The sequence below is a fragment of the Scyliorhinus torazame genome, chromosome 15, assembly GCF_047496885.1.
Source record: "Scyliorhinus torazame isolate Kashiwa2021f chromosome 15, sScyTor2.1, whole genome shotgun sequence".
NCBI lineage: Eukaryota > Metazoa > Chordata > Chondrichthyes > Carcharhiniformes > Scyliorhinidae > Scyliorhinus > Scyliorhinus torazame.
This window is the reverse complement of record NC_092721.1, coordinates 206,913,482-206,940,581: the sequence shown is the minus strand read 5'-3', so window position 1 is coordinate 206,940,581 and position 27,100 is coordinate 206,913,482. Positions and strand designations below refer to the sequence as shown.

At 66.4% G+C, this 27,100-nt stretch overlaps 1 protein-coding gene across 2 annotated transcripts in view; it reads right to left on the bottom strand.

Annotated features, from left to right (window-relative positions):
- Nucleotides 1-27,100, bottom strand: part of pgap2 (post-GPI attachment to proteins 2) — a 78,851-nt gene that overhangs the window by 31,631 nt on the left and 20,120 nt on the right. For both annotated transcript variants that reach the window (XM_072477520.1, XM_072477521.1), the window contains exon 3: nt 21,022-21,274. In XM_072477520.1, coding sequence (XP_072333621.1) covers nt 21,022-21,274 — 253 coding nt within the window. The remainder of the gene's footprint in view (nt 1-21,021; nt 21,275-27,100) is intronic.

The following is a 27,100-nucleotide window of genomic DNA, read 5'->3' as shown; positions in this document are numbered from 1 at the left end:
TGCCGAAGGAGCGCCCAGCGATCGAGGATCCCTCCCAAAGGAGCGCACAGTGATCGGGGATCCCTCTCGAAGGAGCGCCCAGTGATCGAGAACCCTCCCCAAGGAGTGCCCAGCGATCGGGATCCCTGCCGAAGGGGCGGCCAGCGATCGATGATCACTCCCGAAGGAGCGCCGAGTGATCGGGATCCCTGCCGAAGGGCGGCGAGCGATCGGGATCCCTGCCGAAGGAGCGCCCAGCGATCGGGAACCCTCCCCAAGGAGCACCCAGTGATCGAGAACCCTCCCCAAGGAGTGCCCAGCGATCGGGATCCCTGCCGAAGGAGCGCCCAGCGATCGAGGATCCCTCCCGAAGGAGCGCCGAGCGATCGGGATCCCTGCCGAAGGGGCGGCCAGCGATGGGGAACCCTCCCCAAGGAGTGCCCGGCGATCTAGAACCCTCCCGAAGGAGCGCCGTGCGATCGGGAACCCTCCGCAAGGAGCGCCCAGTGATCGAGAACCCTCCCCAAGGAGCGCCCAGCGCTCGGGAACCCTCCCCAAGGAGCGCCCAACGATCGGGAAATCCCACCGAAGGAGCGCCCAGCGATCGGGGAGCCCTCCCGAAGGAGCGCCCAGCGATCGGGGAGCCCTCCCGAAGGAGCGCCCAGCGATCGGGGAGCCCTCCCGAAGGAGCGCCCAGCGATCGGGGAGCCCTCCCGAAGGAGCGCCCAGCGATCGGGGAGCCCTCCCGAAGGAGCGCCCAGCGATCGGGGAGCCCTCCCGAAGGAGCGCCCAGCGATCGGGGAGCCCTCCCGAAGGAGCGCCCAGCGATCGGGGAGCCCTCCCGAAGGAGCGCCCAGCGATCGGGGAGCCCTCCCGAAGGAGCGCCCAGCGATCGGGGAGCCCTCCCGAAGGAGCGCCCAGCGATCGGGGAGCCCTCCCGAAGGAGCGCCCAGAGATCGGGGAGCCCTCCCGAAGGAGCGGCCAGCGATCGGGGAGCCCTCCCGAAGGAGCGCCCAGCGATCGGGGAGCCCTCCCGAAGGAGCGCCCAGAGATCGGGGAGCCCTCCCGAAGGAGCGCCCAGCGATCGGGGAGCCCTCCCGAAGGAGCGCCCAGCGATCGGGGAGCCCTCCCGAAGGAGCGCCCAGCGATCGAGGATCCCTCCCAAAGGAGCGCACAGCGATCGGGGATCCCTCCCGAAGGAGCGCCCAGCGATCGAGGATCCCTCCCCAAGGAGCGCCCAGTGATCGAGAACCCTCCCCAAGGAGCGCCCAGCGCTCGGGAACCCTCCCCAAGGAGCGCCCAACGATCGGAAAATCCCACCGAAGGAGCGCCCAGCGATCGGGGAGCCCTCCCAAGGAGCGCCCAGCGATCGAGGATCCCTCCCGAAGGAGCGCCCGGCGATCGCGGAGCCCTCCCAAAGGAACGCGAGCGATCGAGAACCCTCCACAACACCCCGGCGATCGGGAACCCCCACCGAAGGAGCGCCCAGCGATCGGGGAGCCCTCCCGAAGGAGCGCCCAGCGATCGGGGAGCCCTCCCGAAGGAGCGCCCAGCGATCGGGGAGCCCTCCCGAAGGAGCGCCCAGCGATCGGGGAGCCCTCCCGAAGGAGCGCCCAGCGATCGGGGAGCCCTCCCGAAGGAGCGCCCAGCGATCGGGGAGCCCTCCCGAAGGAGCGCCCAGCGATCGGGGAGCCCTCCCGAAGGAGCGCCCAGCGATCGGGGAGCCCTCCCGAAGGAGCGCCCAGCGATCGGGGAGCCCTCCCGAAGGAGCGCCCAGCGATCGGGGAGCCCTCCCGAAGGAGCGCCCAGCGATCGGGGAGCCCTCCCGAAGGAGCGCCCAGCGATCGGGGAGCCCTCCCGAAGGAGCGCCCAGCGATCGGGGAGCCCTCCCGAAGGAGCGCCCAGCGATCGGGGAGCCCTCCCGAAGGAGCGCCCAGCGATCGGGGAGCCCTCCCGAAGGAGCGCCCAGCGATCGGGGAGCCCTCCCGAAGGAGCGCCCAGCGATCGGGGAGCCCTCCCGAAGGAGCGCCCAGCGATCGGGGAGCCCTCCCGAAGGAGCGCCCAGCGATCGGGGAGCCCTCCCGAAGGAGCGCCCAGCGATCGGGGAGCCCTCCCGAAGGAGCGCCCAGCGATCGGGGAGCCCTCCCGAAGGAGCGCCCAGCGATCGGGGAGCCCTCCCGAAGGAGCGCCCAGCGATCGGGGAGCCCTCCCGAAGGAGCGCCCAGCGATCGAGAACCCTCCCCAAGGAGCGCCCAGCGATCGGGGAGCCCTCCCGAAGGAGCGCCCAGTGATCGAGAACCCTCCCCAAGGAGTGCCCAGCGATCGGGATCCCTGCCGAAGGGGCGGCCAGCGATCGATGATCACTCCCGAAGGAGCGCCGAGTGATCGGGATCCCTGCCGAAGGAGCGCCGAGCGATCGGGATCCCTGCCGAAGGAGCGCCCAGCGATCGAGAACCCTCCCCAAGGAGTGCACAGCGATCGGGATCCCTGCCGAAGGGGCGGCCAGCGATCGAGGATCCCTCCCGAAGGAGCGCCGAGCGATCGGGATCCCTGCCGAAGGGGCGGCCAGCGATGGGGAACCCTCCCCAAGGAGCGCCCGGCGATCTAGAACCCTCCCGAAGGAGCGCCGTGCGATCGGGAACCCTCCCCAAGGAGCGCCCAGTGATCGAGAACCCTCCCCAAGGAGCGCCCAGCGCTCGGGAACCCTCCCCAAGGAGCGCCCAACGATCGGGAAATCCCACCGAAGGAGCGCCCAGCGATCGGGGAGCCCTCCCGAAGGAGCGCCCAGCGATCGGGGAGCCCTCCCGAAGGAGCGCCCAGCGATCGGGGAGCCCTCCCGAAGGAGCGCCCAGCGATCGGGGAGCCCTCCCGAAGGAGCGCCCAGCGATCGGGGAGCCCTCCCGAAGGAGCGCCCAGCGATCGGGGAGCCCTCCCGAAGGAGCGCCCAGCGATCGGTATCCCTGCCGAAGCGCCCAGCGATCGAGGATCCCTCCCGAAGGAGCGCCCAGCGATCGAGAACCCTCCCCAAGGAGCGCCCAGCAATCGGGAACCCTCCCCAAGGAGTGCCCAGCGATCGGGATCCCTGCCGAAGGGGCGGCCAGCGATCGAGGATCCCTCCCGAAGGAGCGCCGAGCGATCGGGATCCCTGCCGAAGGGGCGGCCAGCGATGGGGAACCCTCCCCAAGGAGCGCCCGGCGATCTAGAACCCTCCCGAAGGAGCGCCGTGCGATCGGGAACCCTCCCCAAGGAGCGCCCAGTGATCGAGAACCCTCCCCAAGGAGCGCCCAGCGCTCGGGAACCCTCCCCAAGGAGCGCCCAACGATCGGGAAATCCCACCGAAGGAGCGCCCAGCGATCGGGGAGCCCTCCCGAAGGAGCGCCCAGCGATCGGGGAGCCCTCCCGAAGGAGCGCCCAGCGATCGGGGAGCCCTCCCGAAGGAGCGCCCAGCGATCGGGGAGCCCTCCCGAAGGAGCGCCCAGCGATCGGGGAGCCCTCCCGAAGGAGCGCCCAGCGATCGGGGAGCCCTCCCGAAGGAGCGCCCAGCGATCGGGGAGCCCTCCCGAAGGAGCGCCCAGCGATCGGTATCCCTGCCGAAGCGCCCAGCGATCGAGGATCCCTCCCGAAGGAGCGCCCAGCGATCGAGAACCCTCCCCAAGGAGCGCCCAGCAATCGGGAACCCTCCCCAAGGAGCGCCCAGCGATCGGAAACCCTCCCGAAGAAGTGCCCAGCGATCAGGAACCCTCCCAACACTGCCCGGAGATCGGGAACCCTCCCGAAGAAGTGCCCGGTGATCGGGAACCCTCGCCAAGGAGCACCCAGCGATCGGGATCCCTGCCGAAGGAGCGCCCAGCGATCGAGAACCCTCCCCAACACCCTGGCGATCGGGAACCCCCACCGAAGGAGCGCCCAGCGATCGGGAACCCTCCCGAAGAAGTGCCCAGCGATCAGGAACCCTCCCAACACCGCCTGGCGATCGGGAACCCTCCCGAAGAAGTGCCCGGCGATCGGGAACCCTCCCCAAGGAGCGCCCAGCAATCGAGAACCCTCCCCAACACCCCGGCGATCGGGAACCCCCACCGAAGGAGCGCCCGGCGATCGGGAACCTTCCCGAAGGAACGCCCAGTGATCGAGGATCCCTCCCAACACCGCCCGGCGATCGGAAACCATCCCGAAGAAGTGCCCGGCGATCGGGAACCCTCCCCAAGGAGCGCCCAGCGATCGGGATCCCTGCCAAAGGAGTGCCCAGCGATTGAGAACCCTCCCCAACACCGTGGCGATCGGGAACCCCCACCGAAGGAGCGCCCAGCGATCGGGAACCCTCCCCAACACCGCCCGGCGATCGGGACACCCTCCCGAAGGAGCGCCTGGCGATCGGGGAGCCCTCCCGAAGGAGCGCCCGGCGATCGGGAACCCTCCCCAAGGAGCGCCCAGCGATCGGGATCCCTGCCAAAGGAGCGCCCAGCGATCGAGGATCGCACCCGAAGGAGAGCTCGGCAATCGGGAACCCTCCCCAAGGAGCGCCCAGCGATCGGTAACCCTCCCGAAGGAGCGCCAGGCGATCGAGGATCCCACCCGAAGGAGCGCCCGGCGATCGGGAACCTTCCCGAAGGAGCGCCCAGCGATCAAGATCCCTCCCGACCGAGCGCCCAGCGATCGGGATCCTTGCCGAAGGAGCGCCCAGCGATCGAGGATCCCTCCCAAAGGAGCGCACAGTGATCGGGGATCCCTCCCGAAGGAGCGCCCAGTGATCGAGAACCCTCCCCAAGGAGTGCCCAGCGATCGGTATCCCTGCCGAAGCGCCCAGCGATCGAGGATCCCTCCCGAAGGAGCGCCCAGCGATCGAGAACCCTCCCCAAGGAGCGCCCAGCAATCGGGAACCCTCCCAAAGGAGCGCACAGTGATCGGGGATCCCTCCCGAAGGAGCGCCCAGTGATCGAGAACCCTCCCCAAGGAGTGCCCAGCGATCGGGATCCCTGCCGAAGGGGCGGCCAGCGATCGATGATCACTCCCGAAGGAGCGCCGAGTGATCATGATCCCTGCCGAAGGAGCGCCGAGCGATCGGGATCCCTGCCGAAGGAGCGCCCAGCGATCGGGAACCCTCCCCAAGGAGCACCCAGTGATCGAGAACCCTCCCCAAGGAGTGCCCAGCGATCGGGATCCCTGCCGAAGGGGCGGCCAGCGATCGAGGATCCCTCCCGAAGGAGCGCCGAGCGATCGGGATCCCTGCCGAAGGGGCGGCCAGCGATGGGGAACCCTCCCCAAGGAGTGCCCGGCGATCTAGAACCCTCCCGAAGGAGCGCCGTGCGATCGGGAACCCTCCCCAAGGAGCGCCCAGTGATCGAGAACCCTCCCCAAGGAGCGCCCAGCGCTCGGGAACCCTCCCCAAGGAGCGCCCAACGATCGGGAAATCCCACCGAAGGAGCGCCCAGCGATCGGGGAGCCCTCCCAAGGAGCGCCCAGCGATCGTGGATCCCTCCCGAAGGAGCGCCCGGCGATCGCGGAGCCCTCCCAAAGGAACGCGAGCGATCGAGAACCCTCCACAACACCCCGGCGATCGGGAACCCCCACCGAAGGAGCGCCCAGCGATCGGGGAGCCCTCCCGAAGGAGCGCCCAGCGATCGGGGAGCCCTCCCGAAGGAGCGCCCAGCGATCGGGGAGCCCTCCCGAAGGAGCGCCCAGCAATCGGGGAGCCCTCCCGAAGGAGCGCCCAGCAATCGGGGAGCCCTCCCGAAGGAGCGCCCAGCGATCGCGGAGCCCTCCCAAAGGAACGCGAGCGATCGAGAACCCTCCACAACACCCCGGCGATCGGGAACCCCCACCGAAGGAGCGCCCAGCGATCGGGGAGCCCTCCCGAAGGAGCGCCCAGCGATCGGGGAGCCCTCCCGAAGGAGCGCCCAGCGATCGGGGCGCCCTCCCGAAGGAGCGCCCAGCGATCGGGGCGCCCTCCCGAAGGAGCGCCCAGCGATCGGGGCGCCCTCCCGAAGGAGCGCCCAGCGATCGGGGCGCCCTCCCGAAGGAGCGCCCAGCGATCGGGGAGCCCTCCCGAAGGAGCGCCCAGCGATCGGGGAGCCCTCCCGAAGGAGCGCCCAGCGATCGGGGAGCCCTCCCGAAGGAGCGCCCAGCGATCGGGGAGCCCTCCCGAAGGAGCGCCCAGCGATCGGGGAGCCCTCCCGAAGGAGCGCCCAGCGATCGGGGAGCCCTCCCGAAGGAGCGCCCAGCGATCGGGGAGCCCTCCCGAAGGAGCGCCCAGCGATCGGGGAGCCCTCCCGAAGGAGCGCCCAGCGATCGGGGAGCCCTCCCGAAGGAGCGCCCAGCGATCGGGGAGCCCTCCCGAAGGAGCGCCCAGCGATCGGGGAGCCCTCCCGAAGGAGCGCCCAGCGATCGGGGAGCCCTCCCGAAGGAGCGCCCAGCGATCGGGGAGCCCTCCCGAAGGAGCGCCCAGCGATCGGGGAGCCCTCCCGAAGGAGCGCCCAGCGATCGGGGAGCCCTCCCGAAGGAGCGCCCAGCGATCGGGGAGCCCTCCCGAAGGAGCGCCCAGCGATCGGGGAGCCCTCCCGAAGGAGCGCCCAGCGATCGGGGAGCCCTCCCGAAGGAGCGCCCAGCGATCGGGGAGCCCTCCCGAAGGAGCGCCCAGCGATCGGGGAGCCCTCCCGAAGGAGCGCCCAGCGATCGGGGAGCCCTCCCGAAGGAGCGCCCAGCGATCGGGGAGCCCTCCCGAAGGAGCGCCCAGCGATCGGGGAGCCCTCCCGAAGGAGCGCCCAGCGATCGGGGAGCCCTCCCGAAGGAGCGCCCAGCGATCGGGGAGCCCTCCCGAAGGAGCGCCCAGCGATCGGGGAGCCCTCCCGAAGGAGCGCCCAGCGATCGGGGAGCCCTCCCGAAGGAGCGCCCAGCGATCGGGGAGCCCTCCCGAAGGAGCGCCCAGCGATCGGGGAGCCCTCCCAAAGGAACGCGAGCGATCGAGGACCCTCCACAACACCCCGGCGATCGGGAACCCCCACCGAAGGAGCGACCAGCGATCGGGGAGCCCTCCCGAAGGAGCGCCCAGTGATCGAGAACCCTCCCCAAGGAGCGCCCAGCGATCGGGGAGCCCTCCCGAAGGAGCGCCCAGTGATCGAGAACCCTCCCCAAGGAGTGCCCAGCGATCGGGATCCCTGCCGAAGGGGCGGCCAGCGATCGATGATCACTCCCGAAGGAGCGCCGAGTGATCGGGATCCCTGCCGAAGGAGCGCCGAGCGATCGGGATCCCTGCCGAAGGAGCGCCCAGCGATCGAGAACCCTCCCCAAGGAGTGCCCAGCGATCGGGATCCCTGCCGAAGGGGCGGCCAGCGATCGAGGATCCCTCCCGAAGGAGCGCCGAGCGATCGGGATCCCTGCCGAAGGGGCGGCCAGCGATGGGGAACCCTCCCCAAGGAGCGCCCGGCGATCTAGAACCCTCCCGAAGGAGCGCCGTGCGATCGGGAACCCTCCCCAAGGAGCGCCCAGTGATCGAGAACCCTCCCCAAGGAGCGCCCAGCGCTCGGGAACCCTCCCCAAGGAGCGCCCAACGATCGGGAAATCCCACCGAAGGAGCGCCCAGCGATCGGGGAGCCCTCCCGAAGGAGCGCCCAGCGATCGGGGAGCCCTCCCGAAGGAGCGCCCAGCGATCGGGGAGCCCTCCCGAAGGAGCGCCCAGCGATCGGGGAGCCCTCCCGAAGGAGCGCCCAGCAATCGGGGAGCCCTCCCGAAGGAGCGCCCAGCGATCGGGGAGCCCTCCCGAAGGAGCGCCCAGCGATCGGTATCCCTGCCGAAGCGCCCAGCGATCGAGGATCCCTCCCGAAGGAGCGCCCAGCGATCGAGAACCCTCCCCAAGGAGCGCCCAGCAATCGGGAACCCTCCCCAAGGAGTGCCCAGCGATCGGGATCCCTGCCGAAGGGGCGGCCAGCGATCGAGGATCCCTCCCGAAGGAGCGCCGAGCGATCGGGATCCCTGCCGAAGGGGCGGCCAGCGATGGGGAACCCTCCCCAAGGAGCGCCCGGCGATCTAGAACCCTCCCGAAGGAGCGCCGTGCGATCGGGAACCCTCCCCAAGGAGCGCCCAGTGATCGAGAACCCTCCCCAAGGAGCGCCCAGCGCTCGGGAACCCTCGCCAAGGAGCGCCCAACGATCGGGAAATCCCACCGAAGGAGCGCCCAGCGATCGGGGAGCCCTCCCGAAGGAGCGCCCAGCGATCGGGGAGCCCTCCCGAAGGAGCGCCCAGCGATCGGGGAGCCCTCACGAAGGAGCGCCCAGCGATCGGGGAGCCCTCCCGAAGGAGCGCCCAGCGATCGGGGAGCCCTCCCGAAGGAGCGCCCAGCGATCGGTATCCCTGCCGAAGCGCCCAGCGATCGAGGATCCCTCCCGAAGGAGCGCCCAGCGATCGAGAACCCTCCCCAAGGAGCGCCCAGCAATCGGGAACCCTCCCCAAGGAGCGCCCAGCGATCGGAAACCCTCCCGAAGAAGTGCCCAGCGATCAGGAACCCTCCCAACACTGCCCGGAGATCGGGAACCCTCCCGAAGAAGTGCCCGGTGATCGGGAACCCTCGCCAAGGAGTACCCAGCGATCGGGATCCCTGCCGAAGGAGCGCCCAGCGATCGAGAACCCTCCCCAACACCCTGGCGATCGGGAACCCCCACCGAAGGAGCGCCCAGCGATCGGGAACCCTCCCGAAGAAGTGCCCAGCGATCAGGAACCCTCCCAACACCGCCTGGCGATCGGGAACCCTCCCGAAGAAGTGCCCGGCGATCGGGAACCCTCCCCAAGGAGCGCCCAGCAATCGAGAACCCTCCCCAACACCCCGGCGATCGGGAACCCCCACCGAAGGAGCGCCCGGCGATCGGGAACCTTCCCGAAGGAACGCCCAGTGATCGAGGATCCCTCCCAACACCGCCCGGCGATCGGAAACCATCCCGAAGAAGTGCCCGGCGATCGGGAACCCTCCCCAAGGAGCGCCCAGCGATCGGGATCCCTGCCAAAGGAGTGCCCAGCGATTGAGAACCCTCCCCAACACCCTGGCGATCGGGAACCCCCACCGAAGGAGCGCCCAGCGATCGGGAACCCTCCCCAACACCGCCCGGCGATCGGGACACCCTCCCGAAGGAGCGCCTGGCGATCGGGGAGCCCTCCCGAAGGAGCGCCCGGCGATCGGGAACCCTCCCCAAGGAGCGCCCAGCGATCGGGATCCCTGCCAAAGGAGCGCCCAGCGATCGAGGATCGCACCCGAAGGAGAGCTCGGCAATCGGGAACCCTCCCCAAGGAGCGCCCAGCGATCGGGAACCCTCCCGAAGGAGCGCCAGGCGATCGAGGATCCCACCCGAAGGAGCGCCCGGCGATCGGGAACCTTCCCGAAGGAGCGCCCAGCGATCAAGATCCCTCCCGACCGAGCGCCCAGCGATCGGGATCCTTGCCGAAGGAGCGCCCAGCGATCGAGGATCCCTCCCAAAGGAGCGCACAGTGATCGGGGATCCCTCCCGAAGGAGCGCCCAGTGATCGAGAACCCTCCCCAAGGAGTGCCCAGCGATCGGTATCCCTGCCGAAGCGCCCAGCGATCGAGGATCCCTCCCGAAGGAGCGCCCAGCGATCGAGAACCCTCCCCAAGGAGCGCCCAGCAATCGGGAACCCTCCCAAAGGAGCGCACAGTGATCGGGGATCCCTCCCGAAGGAGCGCCCAGTGATCGAGAACCCTCCCCAAGGAGTGCCCAGCGATCGGGATCCCTGCCGAAGGGGCGGCCAGCGATCGATGATCACTCCCGAAGGAGCGCCGAGTGATCATGATCCCTGCCGAAGGAGCGCCGAGCGATCGGGATCCCTGCCGAAGGAGCGCCCAGCGATCGGGAACCCTCCCCAAGGAGCACCCAGTGATCGAGAACCCTCCCCAAGGAGTGCCCAGCGATCGGGATCCCTGCCGAAGGGGCGGCCAGCGATCGAGGATCCCTCCCGAAGGAGCGCCGAGCGATCGGGATCCCTGCCGAAGGGGCGGCCAGCGATGGGGAACCCTCCCCAAGGAGTGCCCGGCGATCTAGAAACCTCCCGAAGGAGCGCCGTGCGATCGGGAACCCTCCCCAAGGAGCGCCCAGTGATCGAGAACCCTCCCCAAGGAGCGCCCAGCGCTCGGGAACCCTCTCCAAGGAGCGCCCAACGATCGGGAAATCCCACCGAAGGAGCGCCCAGCGATCAGGGAGCCCTCCCAAGGAGCGCCCAGCGATCGAGGATCCCTCCCGAAGGAGCGCCCGGCGATCGCGGAGCCCTCCCAAAGGAGCGCGAGCGATCGAGAACCCTCCACAACACCCCGGCGATCGGGAACCCCCACCGAAGGAGCGCCCAGCGATCGGGGAGCCCTCCCGAAGGAGCGCCCAGCGATCGGGGAGCCCTCCCGAAGGAGCGCCCAGCGATCGGGGAGCCCTCCCGAAGGAGCGCCCAGCGATCGGGGAGCCCTCCCGAAGGAGCGCCCAGCGATCGGGGAGCCCTCCCGAAGGAGCGCCCAGCGATCGGGGAGCCCTCCCGAAGGAGCGCCCAGCGATCGGGGAGCCCTCCCGAAGGAGCGCCCAGCGATCGGGGAGCCCTCCCGAAGGAGCGCCCAGCGATCGGGGAGCCCTCCCGAAGGAGCGCCCAGCGATCGGGGAGCCCTCCCGAAGGAGCGCCCAGCGATCGGGGAGCCCTCCCGAAGGAGCGCCCAGCGATCGGGGAGCCCTCCCGAAGGAGCGCCCAGCGATCGGGGAGCCCTCCCAAAGGAACGCGAGCGATCGAGGACCCTCCACAACACCCCGGCGATCGGGAACCCCCACCGAAGGAGCGACCAGCGATCGGGGAGCCCTCCCGAAGGAGCGCCCAGCGATCGGGGAGCCCTCCCGAAGGAGCGCCCAGCGATCAGGGAGCCCTCCCGAAGGAGCGCCCAGCGATCGGGGAGCCCTCCCGAAGGAGCGCCCAGCGATCGGGATCACTGCCGAAGGGGCGGCCAGCGATCGGGGTTCCCTCCCGAAGGAGCGCCCAGCGATCGGGGAGCCCTCCCGAAGGAGCGCCCAGCGATCGGGGAGCCCTCCCGAAGGAGCGCCCAGCGATCGGGGAGCCCTCCCGAAGGAGCGCCCAGCGATCGGGGAGCCCTCCCGAAGGAGCGCCCAGCGATCGGGGAGCCCTCCCGAAGGAGCGCCCAGCGATCGGGGAGCCCTCCCGAAGGAGCGCCCAGCGATCGGGGAGCCCTCCCGAAGGAGCGCCCAGCGATCGGGGAGCCCTGCCGAAGGAGCGCCCAGCGATCGGGAACCCTCCCCAAGGAGCACCCAGTGATCGAGAACCCTCCCCAAGGAGTGCCCAGCGATCGGGATCCCTGCCGAAGGGGCGGCCAGCGATCGAGGATCCCTCCCGAAGGAGCGCCGAGCGATCGGGATCCCTGCCGAAGGGGCGGCCAGCGATGGGGAACCATCCCCAAGGAGTGCCCGGCGATCTAGAACCCTCCCGAAGGAGCGCCGTGCGATCGGGAGCCCTCCCCAAGGAGCGCCCAGTGATCGAGAACCCTCCCCAAGGAGCGCCCAGCGCTCGGGAACCCTCCCCAAGGAGCGCCCAACGATCGGGAAATCCCACCGAAGGAGCGCCCAGCGATCGGGGAGCCCTCCCAAGGAGCGCCCAGCGATCGAGGATCCCTCCCGAAGGAGCGCCCGGCGATCGCGGAGCCCTCCCAAAGGAACGCGAGCGATCGAGAACCCTCCACAACACCCCGGCGATCGGGAACCCCCACCGAAGGAGCGCCCAGCGATCGGGGAGCCCTCCCGAAGGAGCGCCCAGCGATCGGGGAGCCCTCCCGAAGGAGCGCCCAGCGATCGGGGCGCCCTCCCGAAGGAGCGCCCAGCGATCGGGGAGCCCTCCCGAAGGAGCGCCCAGCGATCGGGGAGCCCCCCCGAAGGAGCGCCCAGCGATCGGGGAGCCATCCCAAAGGAACGCGAGCGATCGAGGACCCTCCACAACACCCCGGCGATCGGGAACCCCCACCGAAGGAGCGACCAGCGATCGGGGAGCCCTCCCGAAGGAGCGCCCAGCGATCAGGGAGCCCTCCCGAAGGAGCGCCCAGCGATCGGGGAGCCCTCCCGAAGGAGCGCCCAGCGATCGGGATCACTGCCGAAGGGGCGGCCAGCGATCGGGGTGCCCTCCCGAAGGAGCGCCCAGCGATCGGGGAGCCCTCCCGAAGGAGCGCCCAGCGATCGGGGAGCCCTCCCGAAGGAGCGCCCAGCGATCGGGGAGCCCTCCCGAAGGAGCGCCCAGCGATCGGGGAGCCCTCCCGAAGGAGCGCCCAGCGATCGGGGAGCCCTCCCGAAGGAGCGCCCAGCGATCGGGGAGCCCTCCCGAAGGAGCGCCCAGCGATCGGGGAGCCCTCCCGAAGGAGCGCCCAGCGATCGGGGAGCCCTCCCGAAGGAGCGCCCAGCGATCGGGGAGCCCTCCCGAAGGAGCGCCCAGCGATCGGGGAGCCCTCCCGAAGGAGCGCCCAGCGATCGGGGAGCCCTCCCGAAGGAGCGCCCAGCGATCGGGGAGCCCTCCCGAAGGAGCGCCCAGCGATCGGGGAGCCCTCCCGAAGGAGCGCCCAGCGATCGGGGAGCCCTCCCGAAGGAGCGCCCAGCGATCGGGGAGCCCTCCCGAAGGAGCGCCCAGCGATCGGGGAGCCCTCCCGAAGGAGCGCCCAGCGATCGGGGAGCCCTCCCGAAGGAGCGCCCAGCGATCGGGGAGCCCTCCCGAAGGAGCGCCCAGCGATCGGGGAGCCCTCCCGAAGGAGCGCCCAGCGATCGGGGAGCCCTCCCGAAGGAGCGCCCAGCGATCGGGGAGCCCTCCCGAAGGAGCGCCCAGCGATCGGGGAGCCCTCCCGAAGGAGCGCCCAGCGATCGGGGAGCCCTCCCGAAGGAGCGCCCAGCGATCGGGGAGCCCTCCCGAAGGAGCGCCCAGCGATCGGGGAGCCCTCCCGAAGGAGCGCCCAGCGATCGGGGAGCCCTCCCGAAGGAGCGCCCAGCGATCGGGGAGCCCTCCCGAAGGAGCGCCCAGCGATCGGGGAGCCCTCCCGAAGGAGCGCCCAGCGATCGGGGAGCCCTCCCGAAGGAGCGCCCAGCGATCGGGGAGCCCTCCCGAAGGAGCGCCCAGCGATCGGGGAGCCCTCCCGAAGGAGCGCCCAGCGATCGGGGAGCCCTCCCGAAGGAGCGCCCAGCGATCGGGGAGCCCTCCCGAAGGAGCGCCCAGCGATCGGGGAGCCCTCCCGAAGGAGCGCCCAGCCATCGGGGAGCCCTCCCGAAGGAGCGCCCAGCGATCGGGGAGCCCTCCCGAAGGAGCGCCCAGCGATCGGGGAGCCCTCCCGAAGGAGCGCCCAGCGATCGGGGAGCCCTCACGAAGGAGCGCCCAGCGATCGGGGAGCCCTCCCAAAGGAACGCGAGCGATCGAGGACCCTCCACAACACCCCGGCGATCGGGAACCCCCACCGAAGGAGCGACCAGCGATCGGGGAGCCCTCCCGAAGGAGCGCCCAGCGATCGGGGAGCCCTCCCGAAGGAGCGCCCAGCGATCGGGGAGCCCTCCCGAAGTAGCGCCCAGCGATCGGGGAGCCCTCCCGAAGGAGCGCCCAGCGATCGGGATCACTGCCGAAGGGGCGGCCAGCGATCGGGAACCCTCCCCAAGGAGCGCCCAGTGATCGAGAACCCGCCCCAAGGAACGCCCAGCGATCTAGAACCCTCCCCAAGGAGCGCCCAGCGATCGGGAACCCCCACCGAAGGAGCGCCCAGCGATTGGGGAGCCCTCCCAAGGAGCGCCCAGCGATCGAGGATCCCTCCCGAAGGAGCGCCCGGCGATCGGGGAACCCTCCCAAAGGAGCGCGAGCGATCGGGGAGCCCTCCCGAACGAGCGCCCAGCGATCGAGGAGCCCTCCCGAAGGAGCGCACAGCGATCAAGGAGCCCTCCCGAAGGAGCGCCCAGCGATCGAGAACCCTCCCCAACGGCCCAGCGATCGGGAACCCTCCCCAAGGAGCGCCCAGCAATCAGGAACCCCCACCGAAGGAGCGCCCAGCGATCAAGGATCCCTCCCGGAGAAGCGCCCAGCGATCGGGGTGCCCTCCCAAAGGAGCGCCGAGCGATCGAGATCCCTCCACAACACCCCGGCGATCGGGAACCCCCACCGAAGGAGCGCCCAGCGATCGGGGAGCCCTCCCGAAGGAGCGCCCAGCGATCGGGGAGCCCTCACGAAGGAGCGCCCAGCGATCGAGAACCCTCCCCAACGGCCCAGCGATCGGGGATCCCTCCCCAACACGGCCCAGCGATCAAGGAGCCCTCCCGAAGGAGCAGCCAGCGATCGAGGATCCCGCCCGAAGGAGCAGCCAGCGATCGAGGATCCCGCCCGAAGGAGCAGCCAGCGATCGAGGATCCCGCCCGAAGGAGCGCCCAGCGATCGAGGATCCCTCCCGAAGAAGCGCCCATCGATCGAGGATCCCTCCCGAAGAAGCGCCCAGCGATCGAGGATCCCTCCCGAAGGAGCGCCCAGCGATCGAGGATCCCTCCCGAAGGAGCGCCAGCGATCGGGTAGCCCTCCCAAAGGAGCGCCGAGCGATCGAGATCCCTCCACAACACCCCGGCGATCGGGAACCCCCACCGAAGGAGCGCCCGGCGATCGGGGAGCCCTCCCAAGGAGCGCCCAGCGATCGAGGATCCCACCCGAAGGAGCGCCCGGCGATCGCGGAGCCCTCCCAAAGGAACGCGAGCGATCGAGAACCCTCCACAACACCCCGGCGATCGGGAACCCCCACCGAAGGAGCGCCCAGCGATCGGGGAGCCCTCCCGAAGGAGCGCCCAGCGATCGGGGAGCCCTCCCGAAGGAGCGCCCAGCGATCGGGGCGCCCTCCCGAAGGAGCGCCCAGCGATCGGGGCGCCCTCCCGAAGGAGCGCCCAGCGATCGGGGCGCCCTCCCGAAGGAGCGCCCAGCGATCGGGGCGCCCTCCCGAAGGAGCGCCCAGCGATCGGGGCGCCCTCCCGAAGGAGCGGCCAGCGATCGGGGAGCCCTCCCGAAGGAGCGGCCAGCGATCGGGGAGCCCTCCCGAAGGAGCGGCCAGCGATCGGGGAGCCCTCCCGAAGGAGCGGCCAGCGATCGGGGAGCCCTCCCGAAGGAGCGGCCAGCGATCGGGGAGCCCTCCCGAAGGAGCGGCCAGCGAACGGGGAGCCCTCCAGAAGGAGCGGCCAGCGAACGGGGAGCCCTCCCGAAGGAGCGGCCAGCGATCGGGGAGCCCTCCCGAAGGAGCGGCCAGCGATCGGGGAGCCCTCCCGAAGGAGCGGCCAGCGATCGGGGAGCCCTCCCGAAGGAGCGGCCAGCGATCGGGGAGCCCTCCCGAAGGAGCGGCCAGCGATCGGGGAGCCCTCCCGAAGGAGCGGCCAGCGATCGGGGAGCCCTCCCGAAGGAGCGGCCAGCGATCGGGGAGCCCTCCCGAAGGAGCGGCCAGCGATCGGGGAGCCCTCCCGAAGGAGCGGCCAGCGATCGGGGAGCCCTCCCGAAGGAGCGGCCAGCGATCGGGGAGCCCTCCCGAAGGAGCGGCCAGCGATCGGGGAGCCCTCCCGAAGGAGCGGCCAGCGATCGGGGAGCCCTCCCGAAGGAGCGGCCAGCGATCGGGGAGCCCTCCCGAAGGAGCGGCCAGCGATCGGGGAGCCCTCCCGAAGGAGCGGCCAGCGATCGGGGAGCCCTCCCGAAGGAGCGGCCAGCGATCGGGGAGCCCTCCCGAAGGAGCGGCCAGCGATCGGGGAGCCCTCCCGAAGGAGCGCCCAGCGATCGGGGAGCCCTCCCGAAGGAGCGCCCAGCGATCGGGGAGCCCTCCCGAAGGAGCGCCCAGCGATCGGGGAGCCCTCCCGAAGGAGCGCCCAGCGATCGGGGAGCCCTCCCGAAGGAGCGCCCAGCGATCGGGGAGCCCTCCCGAAGGAGCGCCCAGCGATCGGGGAGCCCTCCCGAAGGAGCGCCCAGCGATCGGGGAGCCCTCCCGAAGGAGCGCCCAGCGATCGGGGAGCCCTCCCGAAGGAGCGCCCAGCGATCGGGGAGCCCTCCCGAAGGAGCGCCCAGCGATCGGGGAGCCCTCCCGAAGGAGCGCCCAGCGATCGGGGAGCCCTCCCGAAGGAGCGCCCAGCGATCGGGGAGCCCTCCCGAAGGAGCGCCCAGCGATCGGGGAGCCCTCCCGAAGGAGCGCCCAGCGATCGGGGAGCCCTCCCGAAGGAGCGCCCAGCCATCGGGGAGCCCTCCCGAAGGAGCGCCCAGCGATCGGGGAGCCCTCCCGAAGGAGCGCCCAGCGATCGGGGAGCCCTCCCGAAGGAGCGCCCAGCGATCGGGGAGCCCTCCCGAAGGAGCGCCCAGCGATCGGGGAGCCCTCCCAAAGGAACGCGAGCGATCGAGGACCCTCCACAACACCCCGGCGATCGGGAACCCCCACCGAAGGAGCGACCAGCGATCGGGGAGCCCTCCCGAAGGAGCGCCCAGCGATCGGGGAGTCCTCCCGAAGGAGCACCCAGCGATCAGGGAGCCCTCCCGAAGGAGCGCCCAGCGATCGGGGAGCCCTCCCGAAGGAGCGCCCAGCGATCGGGATCACTGCCGAAGGGGCGGCCAGCGATCGGGAACCCTCCCCAAGGAGCGCCCAGTGATCGAGAACCCGCCCCAAGGAACGCCCAGCGATCTAGAACCCTCCCCAAGGAGCGCCCAGCGATCGGGAACCCCCACCGAAGGAGCGCCCAGCGATTGGGGAGCCCTCCCAAGGAGCGCCCAGCGATCGAGGATCCCTCCCGAAGGAGCGCCCGGCGATCGGGGAACCCTCCCAAAGGAGCGCGAGCGATCGGGGAGCCCTCCCGAACGAGCGCCCAGCGATCGAGGAGCCCTCCCGAAGGAGCGCACAGCGATCAAGGAGCCCTCCCGAAGGAGCGCCCAGCGATCGGGGAGCCCTCCCGAAGGAGCGCCCAGCGATCGGGGAGCCCTCCCGAAGGAGCGCCCAGCGATTGGGGAGCCGTCCCAAGGAGCGCCCAGCGATCGGGGAGCCCTCCCGAAGGAGCGCCCAGCGATCGGGGAGCCCTCCCGAAGGAGCGCCCAGCGATCGAGAACCCTCCCGAAGGAGCGCCCAGCGATCGAGAACCCTCCCGAAGGAGCGCCCAGCGATCGGGGAGCCCTCCCGAAGGAGCGCCCAGCGATCGGGGAGCCCTCCCGAAGGAGCGCCCAGCGATCGGGGAGCCCTCCCGAAGGAGCGCCCAGCGATCGGGGAGCCCTCCCGAAGGAGCGCCCAGCGATCGGGGAGCCCTCCCGAAGGAGCGCCCAGCGATCGGGGAGCCCTCCCGAAGGAGCGCCCAGCGATCGGGGAGCCCTCCCGAAGGAGCGCCCAGCGATCGGGGAGCCCTCCCGAAGGAGCGCCCAGCGATCGGGGAGCCCTCCCGAAGGAGCGCCCAGCGATCGGGGAGCCCTCCCGAAGGAGCGCCCAGCGATCGGGGAGCCCTCCCGAAGGAGCGCCCAGCGATCGGGGAGCCCTCCCGAAGGAGCGCCCAGCGATCGGGGAGCCCTCCCGAAGGAGCGCCCAGCGATCGGGGAGCCCTCCCGAAGGAGCGCCCAGCGATCGGGGAGCCCTCCCGAAGGAGCGCCCAGCGATCGGGGAGCCCTCCCGAAGGAGCGCCCAGCGATCGGGGAGCCCTCCCGAAGGAGCGCCCAGCGATCGGGGAGCCCTCCCGAAGGAGCGCCCAGCGATCGGGGAGCCCTCCCGAAGGAGCGCCCAGCGATCGGGGAGCCCTCCCGAAGGAGCGCCCAGCCATCGGGGAGCCCTCCCGAAGGAGCGCCCAGCCATCGGGGAGCCCTCCCGAAGGAGCGCCCAGCCATCGGGGAGCCCTCCCGAAGGAGCGCCCAGCCATCGGGGAGCCCTCCCGAAGGAGCGCCCAGCGATCGGGGAGCCCTCCCGAAGGAGCGCCCAGCGATCGGGGAGCCCTCCCGAAGGAGCGCCCAGCGATCGGGGAGCCCTCCCGAAGGAGCGCCCAGCGATCGGGGAGCCCTCCCGAAGGAGCGCCCAGCGATCGGGGAGCCCTCCCGAAGGAGCGCCCAGCGATCGAGGACCCTCCACAACACCCCGGCGATCGGGAACCCCCACCGAAGGAGTGACCAGCGATCGGGGAGCCCTCCCGAAGGAGCGCCCAGCGATCGGGGAGTCCTCCCGAAGGAGCGCCCAGCGATCAGGGAGCCCTCCCGAAGGAGCGCCCAGCGATCGGGGAGCCCTCCCGAAGGAGCGCCCAGCGATCGGGATCACTGCCGAAGGGGCGGCCAGCGATCGGGAACCCTCCCCAAGGAGCGCCCAGTGATCGAGAACCCGCCCCAAGGAACGCCCAGCGATCTAGAACCCTCCCCAAGGAGCGCCCAGCGATCGGGAACCCCCACCGAAGGAGCGCCCAGCGATTGGGGAGCCCTCCCAAGGAGCGCCCAGCGATCGAGGATCCCTCCCGAAGGAGCGCCCGGCGATCGGGGAACCCTCCCAAAGGAGCGCGAGCGATCGGGGAGCCCTCCCGAACGAGCGCCCAGCGATCGAGGAGCCCTCCCGAAGGAGCGCACAGCGATCAAGGAGCCCTCCCGAAGGAGCGCCCAGCGATCGAGAACCCTCCCCAACGGCCCAGCGATCGGGAACCCTCCCCAAGGAGCGCCCAGCAATCAGGAACCCCCACCGAAGGAGCGCCCAGCGATCAAGGATCCCTCCCGAAGAAGCGCCCAGCGATCGGGGTGCCCTCCCAAAGGAGCGCCGAGCGATCGAGATCCCTCCACAACACCCCGGCGATCGGGAACCCCCACCGAAGGAGCGCCCAGCGATCGGGGAGCCCTCCCGAAGGAGCGCCCAGCGATCGGGGAGCCCTCACGAAGGAGCGCCCAGCGATCGAGGAGCCCTCTCGAGAGAGCGCCCAGCGATCGAGAACCCTCCCCAACGGCCCAGCGATCGGGGATCCCTCCCCAACACGGCCCAGCGATCAAGGAGCCCTCCCGAAGGAGCAGCCATCAATCGAGGATCCCGCCCGAAGGAGCAGCCAGCGATCGAGGATCCCGCCCGAAGGAGCACCCAGCGATCGAGGATCCCTCCCGAAGAAGCGCCCATCGATCGAGGATCCCTCCCGAAGAAGCGCCCAGCGATCGAGGATCCCTACCGAAGGAGCGCCCAGCGATCGAGGATCCCTCCCGAAGGAGCGCCAGCGATCGGGTAACCCTCCCAAAGGAGCGCCGAGCGATCGAGATCCCTCCACAACACCCCGGCGATCGGGAACCCCCACCGAAGGAGCGCCCAGCGATCGGGGAGCCCTCCCGAAGGAGCGCCCAGCGATCGGGGAGCCCTCCCGAAGGAGCGCCCAGCGATCGAGGAGCCCTCCCGAAGGAGCGCCCAGCGATCGAGGAGCCCTCTCGAAGGAGCGCCCAGCGATCGATAACCCTCCTCAACGGCCCAGCGATCGGGGATCCCTCCCCAACACGGCCCAGCGATCGAGGAGCCCTCTCGAAGGAGCGCCCAGCGATCGAGAACCCTCCTCAACGGCCCAGCGATCGGGGATCCCTCCCCAACACGGCCCAGCAATCAAGGAGCCCTCCCGAAGGAGCAGCCAGCGATCGAGGATCCCTCCCGACGGAGCAGCCATCGATCGAGGATCCCGCCCGAAGGAGCAGCCAGCGATCGAGGATCCCTCCCGAAGGAGCAGCCAGCGATCGAGGATCGCGCCCGAAGGAGCAGCCAGCGATCGAGGATCCCTCCCGAAGGAGCGCCCAGCGATCGAGGATCCCTCCCGAAGGAGCGCCCAGCGATCGAGGATCCCGCCCGAAGGAGCAGCCAGCGATCGAGGATCCCTCCCGAAGGAGCGCCCAGCGATCGAGGATCCCTCCCGAAGGAGCGCCCAGCGATCGGGGCGCCCTCCCGAAGGAGCGCCCAGCGATCGAGGATCCCGTCCGAAGGAGCAGCCAGCGATCGAGGAGCCCTCCCGAAGGAGCGCCCAGCGATCGAGAACCCTCCCCAACGGCCCAGCGATCGGGAACCCTCCCCAAGGAGCGCCCAGCAATCAGGAACCCCCACCGAAGGAGCGCCCAGCGATCAAGGATCCCTCCCGAAGAAGCGCCCAGCGATCGGGGTGCCCTCCCAAAGGAGCGCCGAGCGATCGAGATCCCTCCACAACACCCCGGCGATCAGGAACCCCCACCGAAGGAGCGCCCAGCGATCGGGGAGCCCTCCCGAAGGAGCGCCCAGCGATCGGGGAGCCCTCACGAAGGAGCGCCCAGCGATCGAGGAGCCCTCTCGAAGGAGCGCCCAGCGATCGAGAACCCTCCTCAACGGCCCAGCGATCGGGGATCCCTCCCCAACACGGCCCAGCGATCAAGGAGCCCTCCCGAAGGAGCAGCCATCGATCGAGGATCCCGCCCGAAGGAGCAGCCAGCGATCGAGGATCCCGCCCGAAGGAGCGCCCAGCGATCGAGGATCCCGCCCGAAGGAGCGCCCAGCGATCGAGGATCCCTCCCGAAGAAGCGCCCATCGATCGAGGATCCCTCCCGAAGAAGCGCCCAGCGATCGAGGATCCCTCCCGAAGGAGCGCCCAGCGATCGAGGATCCCTCCCGAAGGAGCGCCCAGCGATCGAGGATCCCTCCCGAAGGAGCGCCAGCGATCGGGTAGCCCTCCCAAAGGAGCGCCGAGCGATCGAGATCCCTCCACAACACCCCGGCGATCGGGAACCCCCACCGAAGGAGCGCCCAGCGATCGAGGATCCCTCCCGAAGGAGCAGCCAGCGATCGAGGATCCCTCCCGAAGGAGCAGCCAGCGATCGAGGATCCCGCCCGAAGGAGCGCCCAGCGATCGAGGATCCCTCCCGAAGGAGCAGCCAGCGATCGAGGATCCCGCCCGAAGGAGCAGCCAGCGATCGAGGATCCCTCCCCACCAGCCCAGACTATCAAAAAGTAACATAACATCTTGAGAAAGACCCACATCACCCCTGTACTCCTAGTCGTATTCAAGCTCAAACTCGGAAGCCTTCCACTCTGTATCAGATTGATATCCTTGTACTCACAATGATTCTCTGTTGATGAGACGTACGTCAGGAGCAGCAGCGCCAGGTTCTCCAATATGTTGGAGATGAAGTTGATGAAGCAGAGGTGGCCGTACCAGCGGCCAGGCGGGTGGGCACGCCGGTAGTGGTTCCAATACGCCATTCCCACCAGCAGCCGGGGAGCTGAATGCAGGCCGATGCAGAAACGCCAAACATAGCGTTGGGGCGCCTCTCCTCCAATAGCAGCACTGATCGATGGGAGGTAGTTGGGGACCTGAGTACAGAGTGACAAGAGGAAGAATTCCTGCGCGTGAATCCAGATTGTTCCTCACACATTTAGGCCCAATTCAGCATTGCAAATTGCAATGTCAACATTTCTCTGTCAATTGTGCTGCTTCAGCTGTTCGTGTAGCTGCAGCATCTGGTCAGAAGGTGGAACCAGGGTCTGTCTCAGTGCCTTGAACTTCTCGTATATAAAGAATTGCTATAATAGATGATGAAAGGATAGTGTAGATACAGGTAGACTGTTCCTCATGGTGTGGGTGTCTACAATGAGAGGTTATCGACAGAAAATTGGTGAGAGAAATATGGAACAGAAGGCAGGAAAAACATCTCGATAAAGTTACCCTTCCTATTCCCACACCCAGTCAACCACATCTCCAATCCCCAAACAGGAAGAGTCCGCTCTGCCCCTCAAGCCTGTTCTGCAAATCATTGAACCTTCCCCATCCTTTTGCACCATTTAAACAAAACATGCCCAATATTACAACCAATGGTCCAAGTAATTTACTGGATTTGCGACAATCCCAGATGTTCAGGCGAGACGATCATCTGGGAGTTACCATTGAGCAGAAACAGAACTGGACCAATACAGGCCGCGAGCGGGCAGCACGGTAGCATTGTGGATAGCACAATTGCTTCACAGCTCCAGGGTCCCAGGTTCGATTCCGGCTTGGGTCACTGTCTGTGCGGAGTCTGCACATCCTCCCCGTGTCTGCGTGGGTTTCCTCCGGGTGCTCCGGTTTCCTCCCACAGTCCAAAGATGTGCAGGTTAGGTGGATTGGCCATGGTAAATTTCCCTAAATGTCCAAAATTGCCCTTAGTGTTGGGTGGGGTTACTGGGTTATGGGGATAGGGTGGCGGTGTTGACCTTGGGTAGGGTGCTCTTTCCAAGAGCCGGTGCAGACTCGATGGGCCGAATGGCCTCCTTCTGCACTGTAAATTCTATGATCTATGATTCTCCAGCCATTCGTGGGCAGCGGAATTCTTTGGTCCCACTGGCAGCACACTCCTGCACGTGGATTTCCCGGAGGCTTCAACGGGAAATCCCATTGAGAGCGGCGGGAAAAGAGAATCTTGCTGTCGGGAATCCTCCTTCAGCTGCTGAGAGACACATAGCTCGGAGGCCAGAGAATCCTGCGCTCCGTGCTTGCAAGAGCATGTCAAAGGCTAGGAATCCTATAGTGAGTAACTCACCTTCTGACCGCCCCCCCCCCCCCCAAGCCTGTCCACTACCTACAAGTCAGGAGTGTGATGGAATACTCTCCACTTGCCTGGATGAGTGCAGCTCCAACAAGAAGCTCAACACCATCCAGGACAAAGCAGCCCCGCTTGATTGCTCCCCCTTTCACAAACATTCACTCCCTTCACCACCAACCAACAGTGGCAGCCGTGTGTACCATCTACAAGATGCACTGCAGGAATTCACCAAGGTTCCTCAGACAGCACCTTCCAAACCGCCCACTACCATCTAGAAGGACAAGAGCAGCAGACACCTGGGAACTCCACCACCTGGAGGTTCCCCTCCAAGTCACTCACCACCCTGACTTGGAAATATATCGCCGTTCCTTCACTGTCGCTGGGACAACACCCTGGAACTCCCTCCCTAACAGCACAGTGGGTGTACCTACACAAGGACTGCAGCAGTTCAAGAAGGCAGCTCACCCCCACTTGCCAAGGGCAACTAGGAATGGATAATAAATGCTGACCTAGCCAGCGTCGTCCAGATCCCATGAAAGAATAAAAAAGATGAGTTCACATTAATATCCAGTACGTAGATTCAGTTTACACTTGTGTACGGCTTCCAAATAAACACATACTCACACCGACACAGGAGGAAATCGAATTATACAGACGGAACTTGCAGTCACTCCTGGCTCATTCCAGTCTCTGCGTATAAAGATTTGGTGTTCAAGTCCCACTCCGCAGACCCGAACAGAAATCCAGGTGGACAGCCCCAGGCAGCACTGACGGAGTGCCACACTGTCCCAGTGACCGTCTTTCAGATAGGTTGTTAAATGGAGGCGCTGACTGCCCTCTCTCAGGTGAATGCAAACTCACCTCTGAAAGAAGAGTTAAGGACATGTGCCCAGCAGCACAACGTGATGTTGACCAAATTTAATAACAATGGATCCAGAACATGACCCTGTCAACTCCCCTGAGAATCAAAGCTCAAAAGCTCTGACAAAGGGTCATCCTTTCTCTCCCTCTCGATGCTGCCAGACTGGCTGAGATTTTCCAGCATTTTCTCTTTGGTTTCAAATTCCACCATCCGCAGTAATTTGCTTTTATCCAGTGATGTTCCAATCACAACCCAACACAAAGGGGGCAGTTACCAATTAACTGCTCCATTCCATTTTTTAAAAATAAATAAATTTAGAGTATCCAATTTTTTTTCCCAATTAAGGGGCAATTTAGTGTGACCAACCCACCTACCCTGCACATCTTTGGGCTGTGGGGGCGAAACCCACGCAGACACGGGGAGAATGTGCAGACTCCACACGGACAGTGACCCAGAGCCGGGATCGAACCCAGGTCCTCGACGCCGTGAGGCTGCAGTGCTAACCACTGCGCCACCGTGCTGCCCTCTGCTCCACTCCTAATCGAGGCAGAGGGTGGATCAGTGTCTCAGCCGCCCACTTCAGGATTAGCTTTGCTCACCCCCACTAGGGAAAGGGCTGAAGAGGTCAAACATCCCCATCAGCCGACGGGAGTCGCTGTCTTGTGCCATGAAAATATCAGGGAAATCCAAGAAATTTGAATATATCCTGTGGGTTATGTTCTCGTCATATATTTTAAACTGTGGGAACATGCAAGTAAGATAATCAAGGCAGGGACAGAGTGACTGTGAGAGTTGAATTAGTGCATTTGAGATGTTCATGAGCCCAGCAACACAACCTGAAGTTGACCAAAGGCAATTTAATAACAATGGATACAGGACATGAATAGGTTGTTTCAGATTCAGAGGGAGCGATGCAAGGTGTGAAGAAAGGTGTCTTCGGGAAGGTGGATAGAGTGAGTTTACTTTGTTTTTAAGTTCAAAAAGCTAGAAGAGAGAGATGAAGGGAATTATAATAATAATCGCTTATTGTCCCAAGTAGGTTTCAATGAAGTTACTGTGAAAAGCCCCTAGTTGCCACATTCCGGCGCCTGTTCGGGGAGGCCGGTATGGAAATTGAACCCGCGCTGCTGGCCTTGTTCTGCATTACAAACCCGCTGTTTAGCCCATTGTGCTAAACCAGCCCCATTAAGTCTGCGAGAGGGTAGTTCTAAAGAAATTCGGTCAGAAAAGGGATAGGTCAAAGGGAAAAAACGTATTTAAGGGGATACTGAAACCTATGCAAGGGAGCGCTTTTTTTAAGATCTCAGCTAACAGCAGCGTGCCTCCCCGCAAGTGGAGTCTCTGAAGGAAGCCTGATTTGAAAAACAAGCTGCTGGTTTCCCTCGAAAGCAACTCCAAGAGGCGCAAAAGCCCTGTGTGTCTAACAGCTACTTGAATTTTATAGATCTTCAAATCTAAAAGGTGCTGAGGAACAGATTGGGGAGAGTTAGCTCTGAAGGTAGTCAAGATAAGATTGTTTGGAACTGTTTAAATTAGCGAGACCGTGTAAAGTCATTGTCTCGGTTAAGTGTGCTTCTCTTTTCCGTCACACAGGGTCAGGGTGGGGGATGTCCATGTCGGTCAATTCTGCCTTGGCCTAGAAGTAAACATTTGTTGGTGACTCACTCTGCATGCGTCATGCAAAGGATCCTTGACCTCTTCAACATTTCTTTGCCTTTCTTTATACAATCGCCAAGACGAAGGTCCTTCACCAACCTTCCCCAGATCAGATGAGCATCCCCCACACCATCCATGTAGACAGGGTGGCACTGGGGCATGTGCAACACTTCCCATGCCACCTCTCGCAAGGAACTAACATTGATGAGGAAATCCAGCACCAAGTCAACTGTGCCAGAGCAGGGCAGCATGGTGGCACAGTGGGTTAGCCCTGCTGCCTCAGGGCGTTGAGGTCCCAGATTTGATCCTGGCTCTGGGTCACTGTCCGTGTGGAGTTTGCACATTCTCCCAGTGTTTGCGTGGGTTTCACCCCCACAACCCAAAGATGTGTAGGCTAGGTGGATTGGCCAGGCTAAATTGCCCCTTAATTGGAAAAAAATTAATTGGGTACTCTTAAATTTTTATTTTTTCAAAACTGTGCCAGAGCTGCCTTCTTCAAGGTGCATCAACGTACCTTTGACAACAAGGACCTTCAGAAGTCAACAAGGTTCCTGGTTTCTAAGGCCATTGTGTTGACCACCCTCCTCTATCACAGCAAAACCTGGACTGTCTATCAATACCATGTTAAGACCTTGAGAGTTTACATCAGTGGTGCTTGTGTGGAATACTGGGATCCTATGGGAGGATGGCTGGACCAATGCTAATGTCCTCCGTGAAGCTGTGCCTACCAGCATCGAAGAAATGTCCCTGCAAAACTAACTCCGATCGATGGGCCACTGTGTCCAGATGCCCAGAAACTGCCTCCCTCAGCAAGCTTTCTGCTCCCAGCTCTCCATTAGCCAGCGCTCTCAGGGTGGCCAAGGAAAAGGAATAAGGAGATACTCAAGACCGCTGGAACGCACGGAGGCATTAACACAACTGACTGGGAGGAGAAGGCTGTGGAGTGCTTGGCATGGCTCCATCTGGTCCAGCAAGGCGCAAGCTGCATCGACACTCAGGGGTGACTTGACAGTGAGGCAGAATGGCGGCGACAGAGGAAGCAGAGGGAAGCTAGCCCAGTGCTGCGAATTCCACTCCCCCGTGCAACAATCTTTCCAGAGAATCGCGCCCAATATTTATGATTGATTTCAATGCCATGGGTAGGGGACACCCATTGGAAATTTTGCAGTTGTGCAAAGTCCAATCTCAATGATGCACACCTCCTTATCCGATGCGCTGAATATGATCTTGTGCTCACTAACCATTTTTCCAGCCAGAATATCGCTTTCAAGACATCCTGAAAACATCCAGGATCTAAGCACTGGCGCTAAATAGACTATGTGACAGTCATTGTCAGTGAGCAAAATGATGCGTTTATCACACTTACTGTGGTTATGGTCAATGCCTGGTCAAACCACTGACTCATTCACTCATAACCAGCACCCGAGGCAGCTCCCAAAGTGAGCCGACAATCGCAATAGGTGCAAAGGAAGCTCAAGGTTTCAGGTCTGTCAAAAAACATCAAACTCAAGGAATTTAAAGAACAAAGCAACCAAAAACGGCAGGAATGGGCAGTCACACCATCCAGCAACATCCAGGAACCTTGACAAGCATCACTCATGCATTCTAAGACAGTGTTTTTCAAACTTTTTTTCCGGGGACCCACTTTTACCAACCGGCCGACCTGCGCGACCCACGCCGGCCGACCTGCGCCACCCACGCCGGCCGACCTGCGCCACCCACGCCGGCCGACCTGCGCGACCCACGCCGGCCGACCTGCGCGACCCACGCCGGCCGACCTGCGCGACCCACGCCGGCCGACCTGCGCGACCCACGCCGGCCGACCTGCGCGACCCACGCCGGCCGACCTGCGCGACCCACGCCGGCCGACCTGCGCGACCCACGCCGGCCGATCTGCGCGACCCACGCCGGCCGACCTGCGCGACCCACGCCGGCCGACCTTCGCGGCCCACGCCGGCCGATCTGCGCGGCCCACGCCGGCCGATCTGCGCGACCCACCATTTTCTCGTACTTTGTTTGTTGCTGACAAAAATGGAGGAAATAGTTTTGGGTCCCTTTGGCCCCCCCGAACTTGAAAATAAAAAAGGCTGCGACCATATTTTT